At 43.3% G+C, this 20,623-nt stretch overlaps 1 protein-coding gene across 2 annotated transcripts; it reads right to left on the bottom strand.

Moving 5' to 3' along the window:
* Positions 1-15,061: 15,061 nt before the first annotated feature.
* pou4f4 (POU class 4 homeobox 4) lies at positions 15,062-20,366 on the bottom strand. 2 transcript variants are annotated; one of them, XM_069510198.1, is made up of 3 exons: positions 19,986-20,366; positions 19,068-19,691; positions 15,062-17,773 (listed from the first exon to the last, which is right to left on the bottom strand). In XM_069510198.1, the coding sequence occupies exons 2-3, from the start codon at positions 19,185-19,187 to the stop codon at positions 16,859-16,861; spliced, it is 1,035 nt and encodes a 344-aa protein (XP_069366299.1). In that variant the 5' UTR covers positions 19,188-19,691; positions 19,986-20,366; the 3' UTR covers positions 15,062-16,858. The 2 variants fall into 2 exon arrangements, with proteins under 2 accessions (XP_069366299.1, XP_019960530.1); XM_020104971.2 differs by having other exon boundaries at positions 19,068-20,366.
* Positions 20,367-20,623: the final 257 nt, after the last annotated feature.

Genomic DNA, 20,623 nt, shown 5'->3' with positions numbered 1-20,623 from the left:
CTTCTGGTTTCCCTGTTAAAAGTCCTGTGTTTTACCAACTCCTTCCTTCTCCTTTCCACCCACCTTCTGTTATACAAACCACAAACTCTTTTAAAACCTTTACATTTTTCAAAAACCCATCCCACACGGTCTCAGCCCTGAAAACCGAGGCCCCTGAACCCAAAACGAATCCCTGGAGGAAGTGACAACCTCGCCCCATGAAAACATCCTCATTCCAAAGAGATAAAACTCAACCAAGGACAAGAACACACTCCCTGACGCACTTACTGCTCTTACCCACAGCCTCGTTCTCCCTCTCTTAGTGATGTGAGGCCCATGGGCCACGGCGCGCTGTGACTGATATGCGTTCTGACACGTCAAACGGGGAGGCGGCGCGGCGCTGCCCGTGGCAACCAGGAGAAACATGCTAATAGCGAGGTGCATTAGTGCACTCACAGGCGGCATCGCTAATCAGAGAGGACATTCGCCCCACTCTGACTCTGCGGCGGGGAGAGTGGCTCCTCCATCACTCTCAGCGCTCATCCGCCATCACCGGCAACACCACCGACCCCACCCTCACACCCGTACTCAGCCTCGTCCCGACCCGAAAGGAGTTAGCATGATGGCTATTCATCTCTGAGGACTGAAAGAGGGAGTCACGTGAACCAAGATTGTCTCATTAATGTAAATAGTTGACAACAACCAGACCTCAGACCTTCAGACAACTCGGACACGTGGATATGGTCGTTTCAGATCGTTTAAAACTTTAGTTGTTGATTCACACAGGCGTCGATCCTCTTGATGGTTCCACGTCGGCTCGGTTTTCAAATCTTCACCAGTTATCTGAGAGATAATCTTGACGACTCACATCGGGCGTGTTTAGGTGTTTGATTTCTAGCTGCAATTTCTTGCAAATATTAACAATTAAAATCAGGATGTGAAGAATTTAAATGTGGTTTTATTAGAGGACTGTTACTGATTTGCCGAGTGACCTTCTTGTTCATGTAACAGGGGACACGCTTGTGACGTGTATTTGTTTCTAATGAGCTGAGAGGACGGTACACGTCATCGCTTTTAAAACATTAGTCAGAGGAAGCTCTTCAAGTTTCAGCATCGAGTGTTGTCACCTGCTTCACTGTAACAGACACACACTCACACACACACACACACACACACACACACACACAGAGAGAAGTATATATTTCATTAAAAGCAAAAATGACAAAAATAATTTTCTTCTTTTTAATATTTTATCTCAAACAGCCTCTCGAGAAAACTTCTGGTGTAAACTGGTATGAAAACATGGCTGCCCCCCCGACAGCTCACAGTATATGAATATGAAGCAGAAGTAAAAATGTGTGTTCAGCAGATCTCCACATAAAAAAGGTTAAAGGAAAAAAATAACAACATCCGATTTAAGTCATTTCTGCTTCAGTCTTTTATTTTTAAGAAGAACATAATAAATACATTGCTCCTTCTTTCTTCTTTTCAATGAGAATCTCTTCGTGTCTTAATATTTTATCAAGTGAAAAGACATCAGCCTCCAGAATGAGCAGAAACACACCACTCTGCTGAAATCATCGTTTTACTGGACTCTTCTTTTTGCCCTCGCTCCGTTCCATTAGGTGACCATCATGAATATGCTAACACGTATGAAGCTAATAAAAGTCATTAATATTAAATCTGCCGTAATATACATACCCTACATACTTGAAGTGGATATTCTGCCTGTCAGTGAGCAGCTGCTGTATTAAACATGATTTTTAAATATTATTGTGCATAAATAAACCTGAACATTTAAAGATATCCTTATTCATAGTTATTAGAGGAGTTGATTTACAGGAAATTAATGAACATCATCAATGAGATTGTCTTTATTCATTATTCAATTTATGTCTTCAGGTTGTTTTCATGTCATCACATCTATGAGGGATGAATTTCAGTGTTTCCACTTGTTCGATGTAAAATCTCATCGTGTTCAAGATCTCAAACACAAGAAGTTGTGGACAAAGAAAATTTTTATTATTGATATTAGAGAGTAAAATATATCCAGACCAATATATCTATTGATATTTTATAGTTTTACCAAAAACATAATATAGAAATTAAACTATTCAAAGAAACACACATACAAACAAATTTAGTGAAGTTGAATAAAGAAAATTAAGATATTTCGTTTGTGAAATGTAAAAATGAACACACATCTCGTCTGCATTGTTTACTCTGTAAAATAAAAGTTTTCATTTCAAGTGATTTTTAGGGTTCGTGTAAAACATCTCAGATACCGTCATCAGTAAAGTCTAGAACATGCTCCATGTCACACACACACACACACACACACACACACACACACACACACACACACACACACACACACACACACACACACACACACACACAGCTGCACCACATGTGGAGCTGGATGAAATCTTTGTGATCAGGCTAATTCAAAAGCTCCTGGATCGGGCGAAGGATATTATTTTTACCGAAGGCTCGAGTCAAACTGACTTCTTCAGCTGTGTTACACACTCACACTCACACACACACACGGTTTGATGTTCAGGACGTAAATCAAAGACTTATCATTCTATTTGATTCTATCCATCAACCATGGGGATATTATTAAAAGCTATCAAAGAGCCCCAATTGAAACCTTTTTGCTCCATGAGGAACGTGCACCCTCTTCCCCACCATCCGTTCAGTTCTGCTCAGGGGAATTATATTTTAAAAAAGAAGAAGAATTTCATTAAAAAGGAGAAGGGGTGGTGGGGGGGGGGATATTATTAAGACCAAGCCAGGCTGATGAATCTTTAATGTGGAGTCGACAGTGGCCTCAACAGGTCTGACTCTCCGGTGGCCGACCAAACAAATGAGTCGAGCGACGGTGGAAAGAGGAGGGAAGTTATCGACTGGTCGTCTGCAGCCTCCTCCTCAGGAATCAGAGCCTCGGACTTCATCTGGAATCAATAGGCCTCCGTGTCTCCTTGTTTGGGACGGATGTGATTGGCCGATGAGAGCGTTGGTCCGTCAGATCATTTACAGTCGGTCGCTCATTAAGTTCAGCCTGATCTTAATGTTCTCATCAGAACTCCTCGATCCATTATTTATGGCCGAGAAGGGAAACAAAGACGTGAGCGAGTCGTTTCATGCTCCAGATCAATGGAGCCTGCTGTGACTCTGTCTACTTCCGCTCCTGCGCCTCCTCTTTCTCCTTCTCCAGCTTATTCTCTCGCTTTTCCTCATTTCTCTCCTTCCTTCTCCCTCCATATTGTCCTTCCTTCCCTGAACACATTAGCTTTATTCTCTTGGTCCACCTCCATCTCCTCTGTCTTCATTTGCAAGATCTTCCTCCTCCTTCTCCTCAACAATTGTCCTTTCTCTTCTCTTCTCTTCCTCCAACTTCCCTTGTTACTTGTCTGCTACATCCTTTTCTTTTCTGGGACTTCTCTACCTCCTCTTAGCTCCTTTTTCTTCCCTCCGTCGACCTCTTCCTCCCGGGCCTTCTTACCAACTCATCTATTTCCTCTTTTCCTCATCTTCCTCCTTCACTCTCTCTTCCTCCTCATCCTCTGCTGTAACATCGCCTCTATCTTCACCTTCCTCTTTCCCTTCACTTGTTCCTTGCTTCTCCAACCTTCCACTTCCTCTGCACCCCCCCGTCTTCTACTGCTCCCTCACTTCCTTCTCCTCTTCCTAGTTCACACCATCAGTTTGTTCCCTGATCCTCTTCTTCTTCATGTCGTACATCTCTTCCTCCCTCCTACCCCTCCTCACACTTTTCACCCTCGTGCTCCGTCATTTTCTCCTCCTCCCGGACCTTCTCATCCCTCTCTTCTTCCTCATTCCTCCTTCCTCCACGTGCAGCCGCTCGAGCACTGAACCCCCGCACACGGAGAACGAACAGAATTTGAATTCATTGAGGGATTTATGGGCTGCGAGGCTTGTACGGTAATTCTGTTAACAAAAGGTATCCTTAGATGGAATTAAATATTTATCTGCTCTATGAATAACAATTGGCGAGGGAACGGGGAGGCAGTGTTTACTTTTTCGGGGTTGGTGGGGAGGAGGACGGATTCTGATCTGCATCTCTCTTTGGTGAGCTGATCACTGGGAGGGGAGGAGGATGTGGTGGTGGGGGGGGTGACAGGACGACCCGGGGCTGCAGGAGGTCATTACACACGGTGCGGAGCCGTGTTCCAGCTCTAATCCTCGCCCGGACGTGAGCTGCTCGGGACTCGGCAGGGACGCTGCTTGACGCCCGACCTGACATTCAGGTTCCCGCTGCTTGTTTGTGAAGCAGCAGCAGTGGGGGAGCTGACCCCCCCCCCCCCCCCCCCCTCCCCCGTAATGGCGTCGGTTTGATCCACATGTAGAGTCACATGAGGTGAGGTCACATGGAGAGAGAGGAGGCCTCCAGTTCATCCATGTTCATATAGTGACTACAAATCCAGATCATTCTCCTTTAACTGAACCGGGGGGGGGGCACGGAGACCAACGCACAATCTCAACATGTGGAGGAAAGTAAAACATCTGGATCTGCTCGTTTGCCTGCTACAAATATGAAAGTGTTCCTCATGCACCTCCTCTCCACACGCGGTTCTGTGGTATAAACTCACAATCATGAACTTCTGAGGAATAACAAACTTTAACATCTTTGCGCTGCAGTAGCTCGTCATCCCGTCCACCAGGTCGACTCCACACATCTTGGACATCATCTCCTCTTGTGTCTGATGCTGAATCTTCTTCTGCAGTTCTGTGGTGACCTGGTTCTTCTTTACTGTACCAGTCAGGCAAACCTGCCGCTCCATCATTTGATCCACAGCTTACACGGTTGTGAAGAACACGTCACAGTTTGCGTTTGTAATGGACGGGCTCCCGTCGGTGTCTGCAGACAGCAGCCTTTGAGAATAAGATCCATGAAAGTTCTCGTCTTCCAGAATCTGTCAGTTTTGCTCATGTCTGCTGAAACGTCCTCATCGATGACCACTCTTAGATGTTTCCTCACTTTCCTCAGGGATTCTTAAAGACATCGCTCCAGAACATTCTCTTTGGTGGGTAGGGTAAAATAAGATCTGCCACTGTTAGCTGGTAACGTAGCATTTGTACAGTTAGCTCATTCCTCCACTTAATCCAGAGGCTGCCAAGCTTCTAGCTTCAGGATCAACTGAACTACGTCAGGAGTAAATGGAGAAGACTTCCAGCGCTCAACATTTAATCTTCATCCACAGCAGGATCATCGGCATCAGACAAATCTTCCACCTCAGAGTTGTCTCCTGATATTGCATTTAGCAGTCGTTCTACTCTTGACTGAGGAATTTACCCTCGAAATGTAGAAATGTGTTTTTTTTACCACATGTAAGAATTATTATTATTATTTCTTCACAAATCTCCTCGAGCTCTGTCTCCTTACTTTCACACTTTCACTTCGCAAGAACAACAACAAAGTCCTCAGACAAGTTCTTCATAATTAGCTGCCTTGCACGACATATTAAACTACGAACGTCATTAAGCATCACTGAACAAGTTTCAACCATAAACCTTGATGAGGTTTTGTTGTTATTATTATTATCACACGTGGATGCTGCGTGTTGTGACGTCTCGATGCTCGGCCTGATGTCTTAAACCAGAGTGTCTGTCAGAGCTCAAACCTCCATTGAGGCTCAACAGTTTCTTTATTTAAAGTCACTAGATCCACATTTTTATTTGGATCTCACCAAATTTCAAACTCACTCATGAATATCAGTCCCCTAAACATCTGTGATGTTCTTCCTCGGGATCCATGAAACACATCCTGTCTCACAAAGAGCTGAACGAGTTCACGTAGTATCTCTGCGTACGATGGTTCTACACAATACCACGAAACGTTTTGCCTCCGAGTATGAAACTATTGTGTAAAATGCACAAGATGCTCAGACAAATGTAACAGAGGCTCCGTCTCCTTTATTTCCCACGTGTTTGATGAGACAATCAAGGTAAAAGCCTTAATTTCACGACAAAACACACAACCGATCCAAACAGGATCGACTTTTCACCGAGGAACATCTTCACACCTTTAACACACAAACCCAACTCCACAGAACCGTCACACCTACTTGGTGATTTGTTCCACTTTAAATTTCACCCTCATAAATAAAACCATGGCTGTGAGTTTACAGGGGGGCGGCCCCTCTCTGACCACATGCAGGGCTGCAGGATTTCTTCCACCCCCTCCAGATCTTTTCTTTAATTACCAGAGGCCGGTGTGGCTCCCTGCTATATACTGAGTGGAGCTGGCAGAGGCTGGAAACACTGGTTAAGCAAATTGGTATTTAACTGGAAACTTGCTGGCCTCCGAGCTCTGCATTATTCATCACCTAGACAAGAAAGTAGCGCTTCATACATCCCTTCAGCAGCAGCAGCAGCAGCAGCAGCCTCCAGAGCAGAGAGATTGAAGGCGGACAGATAGTGTATATAGGGCAGAGAAATAAAGCAACGCAGTCCATACGGAGCGAATCCCCAAACACAAACTCCAACCAACCACACACACCCTCATATCCACACACACACACACACACACACAAACCAATTATTGGTTTCTGTGTCCGTTAGTTTCTGTCAGTTGTTGCATTTGAAAAGGAACTCTGAGAAGATGAGTTTGCTTTTTAATCAAAGTGGCCCAGCAGCCTAATTCCAAGTTTTTCATCCAGCACTATTTTGCATTTTCTTTTTTTCTCCCTCCTCTTAGTGTATAAGTGTGTGTGTGAGTGTGTGTGTGTGTGTGTGTGTGAGTGTGTGTGTATGTGTGTGTGTGTGTGTGTGTGTGTTTGTGTTTGTGCTAAAGTAAACTGCAGAGGTCCAGTGACTCTGATGAAGGAGGATTTAAACAACTTGATGTTCTCTGAGCTGCATGATTTTTATTCAGGATGTTTTGCATGTGAGAGGATTTATGTTTTGCATTTTGACATGTAAGCAACATGCACTCACATGTTTTCATTACGATGATCACATGTGTGCTACCTGTGTACATTCTGCAGCTGTCGATAATAATGTGAAATACATGGAGGCCTCGTTTTAAATTATGGATATTCAATATTAAAAGGTAAAGAAGGAGATGTGATGCATTCATTCATCAGATTTGTTGTAACAGCACACAGGTGGATGTTCTTTTTTAATCTGACATCACATTTTATGTTATTTCTAATAATCTCTAACAAATAAACTGGGTTGAATTCGCTGCAGCAACACGGGTTCAGATCCATTTCACTGCCTCTGAGCTTTTCATCAAGCTGAACCCAGATGTGCGCGCTCCGCCGTCAGTAAATTTAATTTCATTAAAATTGTACTGTAACTAAACGCTGAAGTTTAGCCGGTGTCCGTCCGAGAAACGGGGCTTCGTGTTGTAGGCGCTGTGGTTTCGGGCATCCTGTCAGTCTGAGGCTGCATTATTGATGAGACATGATTAGAGGAGCCCGTAAACCAGCGCGTCTCTTTGAACACATTTCTCTGAATTAAGTGGAAATTCATATTTATATCCAGTTTCTTTCCAGTCACTTTTCACAAACAGCTCGTTGGATGCTTGGGTCGGTTCTGCTGGAGGAGGTCTGCAGCTCTGCAGCTCTGCAGGAAGATGCACGAGACGAGAGAGAAGAGGCACATTTAATTTATCGTTCTGAATTCTGCAGGTAAATAACGACAAACGGGCCTGATTGAGATGTTAATTGGTTTAATTGAAGATAGATAAATGTCTGCAGGCCTGGATCCGAACCTCCAGACACGTGGAGGCTGAACCTGTGCGTCTGTGTCCGGCCTGGGTCGCGTCATCCCCGGCTCTGGATGCAGATGTTTCCGGTGAAACGGTCCGATGTTTGTGGCCCCCGGGCTCCGTGATTAACTTCCACCGCTGATGTTGTGTATCGATGCGGTTATGATGAGCTTCCAGCGGCGGCCATCACCCGAGCTGCTGCATGAATAATTCCGGTGCGTGTACGTGCGTGTGTGTGCAAGTGTGTGTGTGTGCGCGTGTGTGTGTGGCAAAGGGAGAAATAGAGCAAACATTTTGCTGACCAGCAACAAGGTGCAGGAGTGGATTTAATTATAACACATGTTCATTAAAATAATAATAATCATAAAAACTAAAAATAATCATTACAATAATAATAATAATAAAATACGATGGTAATTTAATTTGTTTTAGTTCAACTTGAATTTTATTCTTCATTACCTTAATTTAATTATCCGAGGCTCTTATTTTGTATGTTATAGAATAAATTAAATGTATTTCCCAAATCAGACTCATCGTATTTTATTATTCGTATAGAGGCTGTAGGATACAAATACATCATTATTATTATCATTATTACAAAGAAGAAAATAATAAAGTGTGAATTTATCAGCCAGCAGGCCTCAGATGAAGCCTGTGGATTTTTACGCTCGTGCGTTTATGTACGTGAGACACTACGTGTTGCGCACGTGACGCCAGTGACAAGGCTTTTCTTTATTATTGTCATTATTTTACCAAAGTCATGTTCACTTTACACAACACGTGTGTGTGTGTGTGTGTGTGTGTGTGTGTGTGTGTGTGTGTGTGTGTGTGTGTGTGTGTGTGTGTGTGTGAACGCAGGATGAATATTTAAATGGAGACTCTGTTCTACATTATTGATACGAATTGAAATCTCATATTTAACGTGAAGCTTGACCCAAAACGAGACAGAGGCCGGAAATAATATGAGTGAAAGTTTAATTTTATTATTGAATATCAGACTCGTGGTTCACACACAGTCTGTGTGTGTTTTACTTTATTCATTGTAATAATAATCATTATTATTTAACCGGTGGTAACCCCGCAGTGTGCTTGGAGAGAAGAACGTGTTGTTTTTCATATAATTCATAAAAAAAACAATAACGAAACGAAAATAAGGCTGAATTCCATTTAGGTGCTTCACTTCCCAAAACAGAGCCGCCATCTTTATTCTAACACAAATATCCACTCACAGTTTCTTTCCATGACACGAGACCAAATATCAGCTGTGAGAAGAATAAAATAAACCTGTCACAGATTCTTCTTTCTTTTTCTTTAGCAGGATGAGGACGAAACCAAAGAATCCAAAGAATAAAAAGGGGGTTTCCCATGATGTGGGATTCCTGTTGTGTAAATATTGATATATCTCTGCTACGATATTGTTTTGGTTTCCATAATTCATACCATTGCATTTTTCATTGCGTCTGGAATTTATTCAGTGGATCCTGCAACAGTTTGGTTTACACATAAATGTACCTGGGATACGACGTATACTACTACTACTACTTATAATGACAATACTGATAATAATAATTATTATTATTCATCTGTTACTCCTTCGTTATTCTGCTGAAGTGAAGCTGATGGACCGGGGGACCGTCATCGTGCTCTCCGCCCATTAGGCCTCATAACTGGGCTGTTTGATCAGCGCCTCGCCCGCCCCGGTGCTCATTAGGCCTGATTAGTTATACAATGTTCCTAATTACGACCGCCATGTTTTAATTAACGCCTCATATGCATAGTGTCGTCATGAACACACACACACACACACACACACACACACACACACACACCTCCCCCACCAGCCTCTAATCCTAACCTCTGCTCAATAGGATTATTTATTTTCACAATAAATGTATTTCCTGTGTTTCTGGTGGATTCAAATGCTTCAGTGCTCTTGAGCAAGAATATGAACCTCCACCTGCTTTATGTCAGTGTGACCTTTGACCTCCCGGAGTGAAGGCGAGGAAGAGTGTGTGTGTGTGTGTGTGTGTGTGTGTAGTCTCCCCCAAAAATGAAGACCCCTTCAGACGGACGAGGAGGAAGATTTATCTACAAACGTCGCTGATAAATATTGCATTGACAGAATTGAACACTTCCACTGTGTGTAGGCAACAGTCTGTGTGTGTCTGTGTGTGTGTGTGTGTGTGTGTGTGTGTGTGAACTTGGTTTTCATCTCCTTAACGGAACACTAACTAACTAACGGGGGTCGATCCCCCTCAAGATACAATAAAATAAATAACTGGACAAAAACTCCCCCACATTCAAATTAGACTCCCACTGCCTCATAATCCCCAAAACACACACACACACGCACACACACACACACACACACACACACACACACACACACACACACACACACACACACCCTCCACACCCTCCCCTCAGTCTGGTCCCGTTCCAGCCATCCTGTCAATACCCAACCGGCTGCCCCCCCCCCTGCACCACTGCAACATGGCTGTGTGTGTGTGTGTGTGTATATGTGGTGGTGGTGGTGGGGGGGGGGGCTATGTTTGCATTAGTGTGTGTGTTTGAGAGAGAGGGAGAGAGAGAGAGAGAGAAAGCCATAGTAATGTAACACAGGGCTGATTCTCCAAGGCCCCAGTGCTGCACTCAAGACTCAGAGCTTCATTAAAATTTCATCTCCGCAGCGCTCGGCCAAGGTCTATTTATGAAAATGCGCTTCCTTGCTTCATGGAAAACACAAGCTGGAGAGCAGCGGATGGAGTAATCTGAAAGAGAGTGGAATTAACAGCATCCACCGCTGATTCGTATATAGATTGGGCTCCTCCTGGGCGGCTCGTGTGCTCTCACAAGGCAATGCCAGGTCTACCGTGTTCCGGTGAGGGACCACAAAGAACCGCTTTCCAGTTGACTTGATGTTGGTGTCTTCCCCCGGTGCTGCAGGAGTCTGAGCTGCATGTTTTCAAACCAGAATGGTTGGTGCACCGGGGAAGCAGCGTTGCATTGAAGCCCGTTTTGAGGCTGGTGTTGCTCCGTTTCTGTATCAGTGTCTGGAAGGGTTTGATGCAACAGAGGAACGATGAAGCAGATTCAACGTGTACAAATGAAAATCTCTCTCCTCGTGTTCGCCGGCATTGAAATGTGAAAATAATCGTGAGCAGCGGCAGCAGGGGAACGTTTCATCGAGAGAAACCTGGACTCACCAGTGATTCATCTCCAGTCTTCTTCCTGTTGTGCAAAAATAAAGTCGAGATATCTCGAGCGCCGTCATCTTACGCTTCCAACGTCACCTGGAGACAGAATCTGCAGCGAGGTCCTGCGGGCGCGTCAGTCTCAGCTGTCAATCAGGACGTCTCGGGCCATTTTTATATATTCAATTTAAAATAAACTTTATTTGTATAGCACCTCACAAACAAACAGCTCAAAGTGTTTTACAAACAGTAAAGATACAGATAAAAACATGATTTTGTCAGTTTTGGCCCCATGTCCCATCTGTTAACATGGAGGAGGCAGCTGTACTGCAGCCAGCCACTAGAGGGGGATCGAGGGGTTTTGGCTTCACTGTCATGTCGTCCATCTTTAAATATCCGGTCCATTGAAATCAGTAGAATATAAATGTCTCTGTGTGTTTGTCTCATCACTTGTTTCTCTGTGTGTTAACTCTCCACTGTGCAGCTGGTGCTGAGTTTATCTCTAGTTAATATCGTGTTTGCACGTCTGGTTGTACAAACTGTACTTCATTGGCGTCGTACTTGTACTGCAATGACAGTAAAGTTGAATCCAATCCAAGTTCTTTATCCGTTTCATGAGGAGGAGCCTTTGTTTGAGGATTATTTCAATATTCTGAACGTTTCAGTTTCCTGCTGCAGCTGTTTAACAATCTGCTTCTGTTTCTTCAGAATCTCTCATTTCAAGTTTACTTTAAATAACATGATACAAATACAGATCTGCTGTTTGTGGAGGTGATGAACCATTCACGTCCTGAAGGTGGATTCTTTCAGTCAGGAACAATTCGCCCGATGAAGCTCTCGCACCGAAGCGTCACAACGGTCCTCGTCTCCTAACAACAACAATAACTGTGAACTTCAAGTCATCTCAGTTTACTGAACTAAAGTAAACTAAACTAAACTAAAGACTGTCTGTCCACTTGAGTGACTCCACTCTGCCACTCATTTGTCCCTGAAGACAGACAATAATCTCTTGGTCCTGAACAGAGGACGTCGTCCATCACGTCAGTTCGTCTTTTGAAGAAGAGACAACCACAGAGTGATGCGTTCGGTCCTTCAGTCAGATTTCAGCTTGTTTGTCTCCAACACAGAGAGAAAACACAGCGGAGGAAAACGAGGCCTCCCATTTCTTAATTATTTAAATCAAACAATTAACCACGGTCGTCGGGGGAGAAGCTCTTTTATCTGCTCGTGCACGACAACAACAAGAGCCACGCAGGGGCGGAGTCTGCGGGAAAACACGCCGACCAATCGAGTAATCCTCAATTATTAAACCAGATGTGTCAAAGTGTGCAGGTGCTGCGTCGTGTGCCTCACAAGGAGGTTCTTGGTTTGAATCCCAGGTTCTGTGGGGAATTCTTTCCCACAATGCAACGACACGCGGACTGGGGTTAGGTTCATTGGCGACTCGTCTGCAGGCGTCAGCCATGGCGACCTGTCCAGGGTTCACCCCCTCCGCTCGTCCAAAGTCTTCTGGGATCCGCTCCGGTGTTTTTCCTTCGCTCTGTGTAAAATCTGCATTCCGTCACTTTGTCTCAGGAAAACTTGATACACTGTTCACATTGATTACACGGTCAATTATATATAATTTATAGGCTTCAACTGGAGAGCAGCTCCATGATTAAACTTTGATGAAGCCATGTTCTACATTCTTTGTTATGGACCAACATGCCAGCCACTGTCTGCTGGGCACAAAAAATTATATCTGTAAATATTGACCAATGCTCATTTCTGTTTTCCTCCCCTCAACTTAAAATATAAAGAATGTTTAAGTGAAACACATTCAACACGAGGCAAAACCTCAATTATAGGATCAAATATAATAATAAAATATATTTCATAAACCTGATATTTGAATTAAAACACTTTTGAGAAAACATATCGGCAGAAGTTGTATGTAAAAATATTTTAATCTCATTTAATTGTATTTTCAATATTAATGACTTCTTTAAATTTCACATGTAGATTAGTTTTTATCTTATTTTGTCTAGTTTTTCTTTATTGAATGATGTAATGAGAGTATTTGAAAATATTTATAAACGTATATATATATATATATATTTATGAGTATATATGATTTAATGAAAAACATTTACGGTAGGTTCTGTAAATTAAATTAATATAATTCCACATTGAATCTGTGTTTAAAGCTCTTAACGAAGGAAACTTAAATTATTATTATTATTCGTTTGCTCTAAATCTAAAAGTCACAACAGACAAACGTGGACCTCTCCTGTTATTTCCACATCCTCTCATCTGCAAACATCATTATAAAATGTGAGAAGCTCATACATCAGCCGAGCTGCTGTTGTACGACAGAGAAAAGCAGCTTCTTAACAAACACAGGCGGAAATCAATAGTATCATAACAGCTGATATTTATTATTCATTAATAAGGAGTTCATGGGCCCGAACCACCTGATGAGCTGAGAAATATAAATATAAAGATGTACACGAAGTACACGAAGTACACGAAGTACACGAAGACAGAAGGCTGTCGATGTTAATGTTTAACTTCAAGACTTAATGAAACATGTTGAGGTTTGAAAATGAAACCTTCCACTTTAGAGTCAGATTTGAGTTTTGATAATATCAGAGTTTTCGTTTTTGCCTCTTTAAGGCTCTTATTGTGAAGGTTCCTTTTGTACATTCATGGTTTGTGTTTACTATAATTTAAAATTTTCTAAAACTTACATCATGTAGATTAATTTCAATATTTTCTTCAGCATTGATTTGTCATAAAGCATCTTTGAGTTACTTGAAAAACTATTTTTATTTTATTCTAGTATATTTAATACCTTCAGAATAAAGGTGGACATATATATCTGTGGGTTATTCGTTGCAGCAGAGTTGAACTTTGCATTTTCAAGTTCAGTAGGTGACATAATGTCCTCTGAGCTGAAGCTTGACCGACGATTCATAAATGAATGAGTGAATTTGAAGCAGATGTGAAATGTAGACACGCTCATGTTGTCATGTTTAACTTTGATTAACTGTTCAGGGCAAAAAAACATTTAGATTCAAGTTCGATTCAATTTTCTTAATTATACTCAAGGTTTCCTGTGTATTAATATTCACTTAAAAAGTATTTTAACATCAACAATCCACAGTTTGTTGTTGGTAACAGAGTGAAACCTGTTGAAAGAGGATATTCACCCTTTAAGTGATTTTACTTTATTTACATTAAGTTCAGTAAATGGACAAATGCTCTTATTTTACGAGTTGGTTCCAGTGTCGCTAAAAATCATTAAGTTTAATTTTGAACTTTTTTTTTCTTCTTCCTGGCCGCATGGAAAATCTCTTATATTTCATTTAGATGTTCGTTTTGTAAAAACTGGAGTTACAGCGATGATAACCAGCGACTGAGGAATAATTCATGTTGACATTTCTGTCTGGGTGTTGCACGGAGCACCAGGGGACCCACACCCGGGGTGTTTCTAAAAGTCTTAGCTGCGGCCCTGCTCTCTCTTTCTGTTCTCTCTTAAAATCTTTTCCCTCAGGTTTGAAACTTGTTTCTTGAGCTGGAACCATCAGGGACAGACGATGCTGATGTAACCAGAGTCCAACATGGTTCATTTTCCATCTTCATTTCTTTTTATTGCTAATTAACTCTTTTTCTTTTTCACTTTTCAAGTTTGTCTAACTTTATGAAACGGGCTGGTGGTGCCGGGGTCTTCCTCTGATGAAACTACACAGAGCTTCAGATCCGAGGCCTCCCTCCGTGTGTCCAGGCTTCACACACCAGGCAGCGGTGATCAATATTAGAGTCACTCAAGTATCAAGTCCTATTCATCAGGGCTGGAGAGCAGCTTTCAGGCGGAGCTCCTTCACCTCCAGGCTTCTCCTGTTTCAGAGCAGCAGCTGCTCCCCCCTCCTCACCCCTGCTCACCCCTGCTCACCCCGTCCCACTGTATCCAAGACACACTCACAGCTCACATTGCACTTGTTCCATTAAATCCAGCTCCTTTGAATCTGCAGAGCATTAACACCTCTGCTGCTTGGTGCGGATGGAAATCTGTGGGGTGTTTATTGAAATGCACACTTCATGCTGATTTCACACTGTGTGGTGTCACAGTAAAGTTTAAATAGTTTAAAGAGAGTCCTTCAGAGGATGAAGTAAAACGTGCACGGTTTATTTCAGCTTCTGTCGCTTACACAGACACATTTAAAGCACACTTTCACAAATGAAATATTATTTCTCCTTTTTTTTTTCCTTCTTCTCCAAAATAAATTAGATAATAAATAAATAAGGGCATAATAAAGAAAATACCAAAAAACATAACAGAACTTAACTTAAACTCTCAGAAGTGGTGAAAAAATAAGTATAAATAAGGCCGACTATTTCCCTTCATCGGAATATCTACAAAGTGCACTCCACAAAGGTGTCAGTGATGATTATAATAATTCATATTATTATAATAATGATAATAAAATGCAACAACTGGTTTTCATGAGGACACAGAGGGGGAGATCAACAACCTAATAATAATAATAATAATAATAATAATAATTTGATTGTCAAAGCATCATTGCAGTGAACATACAACAGGTTTACACATCAGTGGTTCTTCTAAAGGCCTAATTCACCAATAAACCGGAGAGAAGCAAAAAGGAAATAAAACAAACCAAGAAATAAAAAGATGCTACTGGTCTTTTACAGCGTGTGTGTGTGTGGGGTGTGTGTGTGCGTGTGTGTTTTAAAATCACCATGAACGTGCCAACACTTGGGTAATGAGGTAGACACACAGCTACACTGTGTGAATGTGTGTGTTCGTGCGTGTGTTTTGTGTTTTCGTCTTATTGCAATGCATTCACCTCGGAGGAGAAACGACCCCCCCCCCCCACTCCTCCCCCACTCCTCACCTCCCCTCTCTCTCCCCCTCTAACGAGTAAACCATGCAATGGATCACGGTTGAATGTTTGTGCCTCATGTCATTCAGCCACACAACTTCTTCTTCTTCTTCTCTTTTTTTTTTTGTTGTTGTGTTGTTGTTTGAGTGTGTTGTGTCTCCATCGGTCCCGCGGAACAAACGAACAGCTGGAGAAAAGACAGCAGAACATTTTCAATACATCTCAATGAGCTTTTCCACACACGAGGTGCCACGTATTCACAGATATGTACAATGATAAATATAAAAAAGCTAAAGAGGATCATCACAGTCATCCCTCGGTTCCCCTTCATTGTTATTCTTCATGTATTTGTACAATAATTGCCATATGAATGAACGGAGCATCACTGTTCCTCCAGATGTTGAGTCTGTGTCTCCTCTGTCAGATTTATCAATTCAAAAAAAAAAAAAAAACCAGGTACACCGTTGAATCCAGTGGTTTTGTTGCTTCGCTGCATGAGGCTGGAGCTCAGCTCGGGGACACGCCGAGTGGAGGGTGGTGGTCAGGTGTCCCACGTCCTCAGACACAGAAGAAGAAATGTTCTGCGGCCTGAAGAAGTTCAATACTTTCGGTGAAATCTTTTCCACAACTGGAAGAAAATCAGGCACTGGTGCAAAAAAAAAAAAAAAAAATACCCCGGCTGTGAAAGCTGCTCCTTCACAAAGTGGACAAACACTGTGGAGACACAACGAGACATTCTGTCCATTGTGAGTCCGAAAATATCATTTTTATCTTTAACACAATAATAAATCAGCCGATGAGGTGATGCTGCATCTCACGTGTTGGATGCTTTTTCTTTTGAGGAGTAAATCGAGAAACTGTATCTGAGACCAATCTGGATTTAAACTGGATTCAATGACTCGTGTTTATTTTAAGTGCGCACCCATGGGCCCCTCTGGGATTCGAACGTGTGAGGCCTCTGCTGAAAAGGCACAACGGTGTACCTTGTTTTTTTCTGACAGCAGCAGCTTGTCTCTGGTTTGTCTCTGGTTTGTCTCTGGTTTGTCTCTGTGCTCATCTTAGTGCGTCGCAGAAAACTTCATTCGTTTCTGCTTCTGCCTCTGATTACAAAACCAAACCCGGACCACGTTCTTTTTCAGGTCCAATTTCTCGGCGATCGCGGCGATCTTCTCCGACGAGGGCCTCGGCTGCACGGCGAAGTACGCCTCCAGGGAGCGCTTCTCCGGGGCCGCGATGGACGTGCGTTTCCGCTTCTTGTCGCCCCCGTTGAAGATCTCCGGCTTGGACATCTTCTCCCTCTGCGCCCGCTCCGCCTCCTCCAGCCAGGCCTCCAGGATCGGCTTCAGCGCCACCATGTTGTTGTGCGACAGGGTCAGGGACTCGAACCTGCAGATGGTGCTCTGGCTCAGACACCCCACCCCGGGGATCTTAAGGTTGGCCAGGGCCGAGCCCACGTCCGCCTGGGTCACTCCGAGTTTGATCCGCCTTTGTTTGAACCTCTCGGCGAACGACTCCAGCTCCCGGGGATCGGGCTCCGCGTCCCCGCCGGAGCCCCCGAGGGAGCCGTGGGAGCTGAGCCCGTGCGGGTGCATGTTCATGGACTGTTGGTGGTGATGGTGCTGCATGTGGTTGATGGCCGACATGTGGGCGGCGTGGGCGTTGTGCGAGGCCGAGGAGCACACGTCCGAACCGGCCATGCCTCCCAGGGAGAGGTGCTCCAGCAGGTCGCCCTCCAGACCCTGCGACGGCTGGTGGTGCACCGGGTGGTGGTGGGAGGTGAGCACCGACGGGTGGTGCAGGTGCGCGGAGGAGGAGGTCGGGGTGCAGGTCATACTGGTCATGGTGGTCATGGTGTGGTAGGTCGCGTCGGGTTTGAACGGGTGACTCTTCTGGGCCACGATGTCCACAGCGGCCAGAGCCTCGGCTCTCTGCAGCAACGTCTCATCGAAGCCGGCGAATATGTTGCCCTGAAGCTGGAGCAGAGTCAGAGTCAGAACTCATCCGTGACCATTTATACAACCACCAATTTAAACCGTCTATAAAACAAACTCTTTCTTTTACGCACGGATCATTGTCAAGTTCAATTCTTTTTTAATTTCCCTGCAGACATTTGTGTTAAAAATATATTTTACTCATTATAATTTCAGTTTCCTTGTGTTTATAATGATAATATTTTGTGTATGATAAATATCACCAGGTATCACCATTATTAGTAAATTGTATTATTGTGCACGATCTTTTTAAAGCTTCGTCTAATTCGACATTTTATTTGTGAGACGCTCTGATACTGAAACTTTTAAAACTGGAGAATGAAGCAGATCAACAGTGGGGGGATGTTTTCGATGTGTAATTACTGTAGATTTTTATCACCACAATGTCATAATTACAATTTTATTTCACGCAAAATATTAAAAATAAACCAAATATGAAATCTCCCACATTTAACCCCAATTCAATCCGATGCAACCTGGACATCACCGGAAGCGTCCGACGCCTCGAGTGTGGCAGCGTGTATGGATATTCATTTAAAATTAATATTTACGATCTCCTGAATAATTTCTGCGGACAATGAAATGAGACGGGTGTGAGTTAGAATATGAATGGGACAATATGAGAGAACACGCGTTCAGAGAGTCCACGCAGCTTCTCTCCCTCCTTCATCTTTTCAAACATCTCACATCTTGGCTCAATAACAGGATTTGGCTTTTCGGTGACGAGGATGCGTTTTGTGCGTCTTTACGCAGAGTTCTGTCGAAAACGAGCAGATTGTCTCACTCTCTGTTTTCCCTGCTGGTGTTTTCTGATCCATCCGGTTTCATCTCATATGTTTTACACGGTTTGTTCTTTATTTAATCTTCCCCCGTCGTTTTTTAATCGCTACACATCTTATTTTTGTTCCAACGTCCAAACTTTTCCTGCTGATCCAATGATTTGTTTTTCCTGAAGTGGCAAAAATAATATTTTTTATTATTTTAGAGATTATTTAACAGAGGTTTGATTTTTTTAGAAACAAATATTTTAATCGAAACGCCTCACGGCACAATTCATTCACAGTCAGTGATTCCTGGGTGCGTCTGTGCGTAATAGTTCAAACTCTCTTCTCCGATATTTTACGAGCTTTCTTGTGTGGATTTCAATTTAAAAGTGCTTTTTACAACTTGTCATGTAGCCTCTGAACTCTTTATTTGGAGATGAAGAAGTTTCTCAGTGAATATCAGGAGTCAGAGATGCAGTGCGATGATACATTGAATTTTTTTTTCGACTCACCGACGGTGTGGGCAGACAGGCCCTGCGGATGGCCTCCGAGCTGGAGTGCAGAGGAGCGTACTTGGGTTCGTGCAGCATCGGGTGCATACTGAAAGGCTGTTTGCTGTTCATCGACATCATGATTGCAGAAGTGAGGGAAGGTCGTTGATCGTCTTCCTTGTTCGATTCCGTGTTGGTTGAGTTCTACAAAGAAACAGCTCGGAGAAGAAAAACCAGACGCAGACGGTTCGGATGAACAAGAAGTCGTTGGGGAATCAGGCGCAAACAGGTTCGGGTTAAAAAAACAGAGAAAAAGGAGGAGAGGTAACTCCTGAGCTCCCGTAGATCTCCTGTCTCCTTCTCCCTGTGACAAATGACTCCTATCATAAAGATGCTCCTCGCCTCCAGCGCCTATATTGGACCAGTGCCGCGCAGGCTCCTCCTCATTGGTCCAGCCTCACTCCCTCCGTGGAGACGCCTGCGCCAATCACGCAGGGCTAGACGGGTGTAGACACGCCCTCTAAGCGTGCGTGGCTGTGCGTGGCGGAGGCAACGAGGAAGGAAGGATGCACTGTTAAAAAATGAGCGTTGACATTTGTGAGAAACCAACAGTGCGTGAAGAGAGTGGCTCGAGATCCAGTGAACCTGAGACAGGAAAGATTCAAGAAATGAATAATCTCAGTTAAACCTGACGTAACAAGCTTCTGGAATAAAAGTGTTTAATTATCCTGTAATTATGCAAAAATAAATAAATAAACATTTCTCCAAAAAGATGTAATACTCATGTGAATAATTAGATTTTTTTCACGCATGAAAATAATCAAATGTAAACTTCAGCTGCCGTCTGAGGGAAATGATTGACTTGGGCCTTTAAACACTTTAGAGCAGATGCATAATGTTTTAAATGCACATTAGGTGGTTTCGTTTTTCTTGACGAACCTCAGACAGGAAGTGGAACATCAGGTGTTTTTTAGAGTGTTGCAGTGATGCAGCTCAGGCAGGTTATCACAGCAAACATCCTCCATGTGTGTTGGTGTTCAGCTTGATGCTCACAGCGAGGCCGGCTCACTCCGACATGTGGATTCATATCTGCGTGTTTACAATGTGAGTGTTCCACCATGGCTACAAACAGCAGATATGATTGGACGCAGACAGGAAGTAATCAATTGATTGGTTGATTTTGATTTTTACTTTAATTGATTAATTGGTTTCCTTCATCCTCTGTGATGAGGAGCAGCTCCCTCTGCTCTGCTGCAAATTACAGGCGCTTGATTATGATCCTGCTCTCTCACTCACACACACACACTCTCACACACACACTCTCACACACACACTCTCTCACACACACACTCTCACACACACTCACACTCTCACACACACTCTCACACACTCACACACACACTCTCACACACACACAGATTATTAATTGATGGCACATGGTAAAATGCGTAGGAATTCCTCTGCCTGAACCCCATTCACTTTCTCAGCAGTTAATACATTAATTAATCATGCTTCATTTACTTTGTGGCAGTAGTGAGGATGCCCCCATCCCCCACACACACACACACACACACACA

Source organism: Paralichthys olivaceus, chromosome 15 (assembly GCF_024713975.1).
Source record: "Paralichthys olivaceus isolate ysfri-2021 chromosome 15, ASM2471397v2, whole genome shotgun sequence".
Lineage (NCBI taxonomy): Eukaryota > Metazoa > Chordata > Actinopteri > Pleuronectiformes > Paralichthyidae > Paralichthys > Paralichthys olivaceus.
The sequence above is the reverse complement of the archived record's forward strand: the minus strand, read 5'-3'. Positions and strand labels throughout refer to the sequence as shown.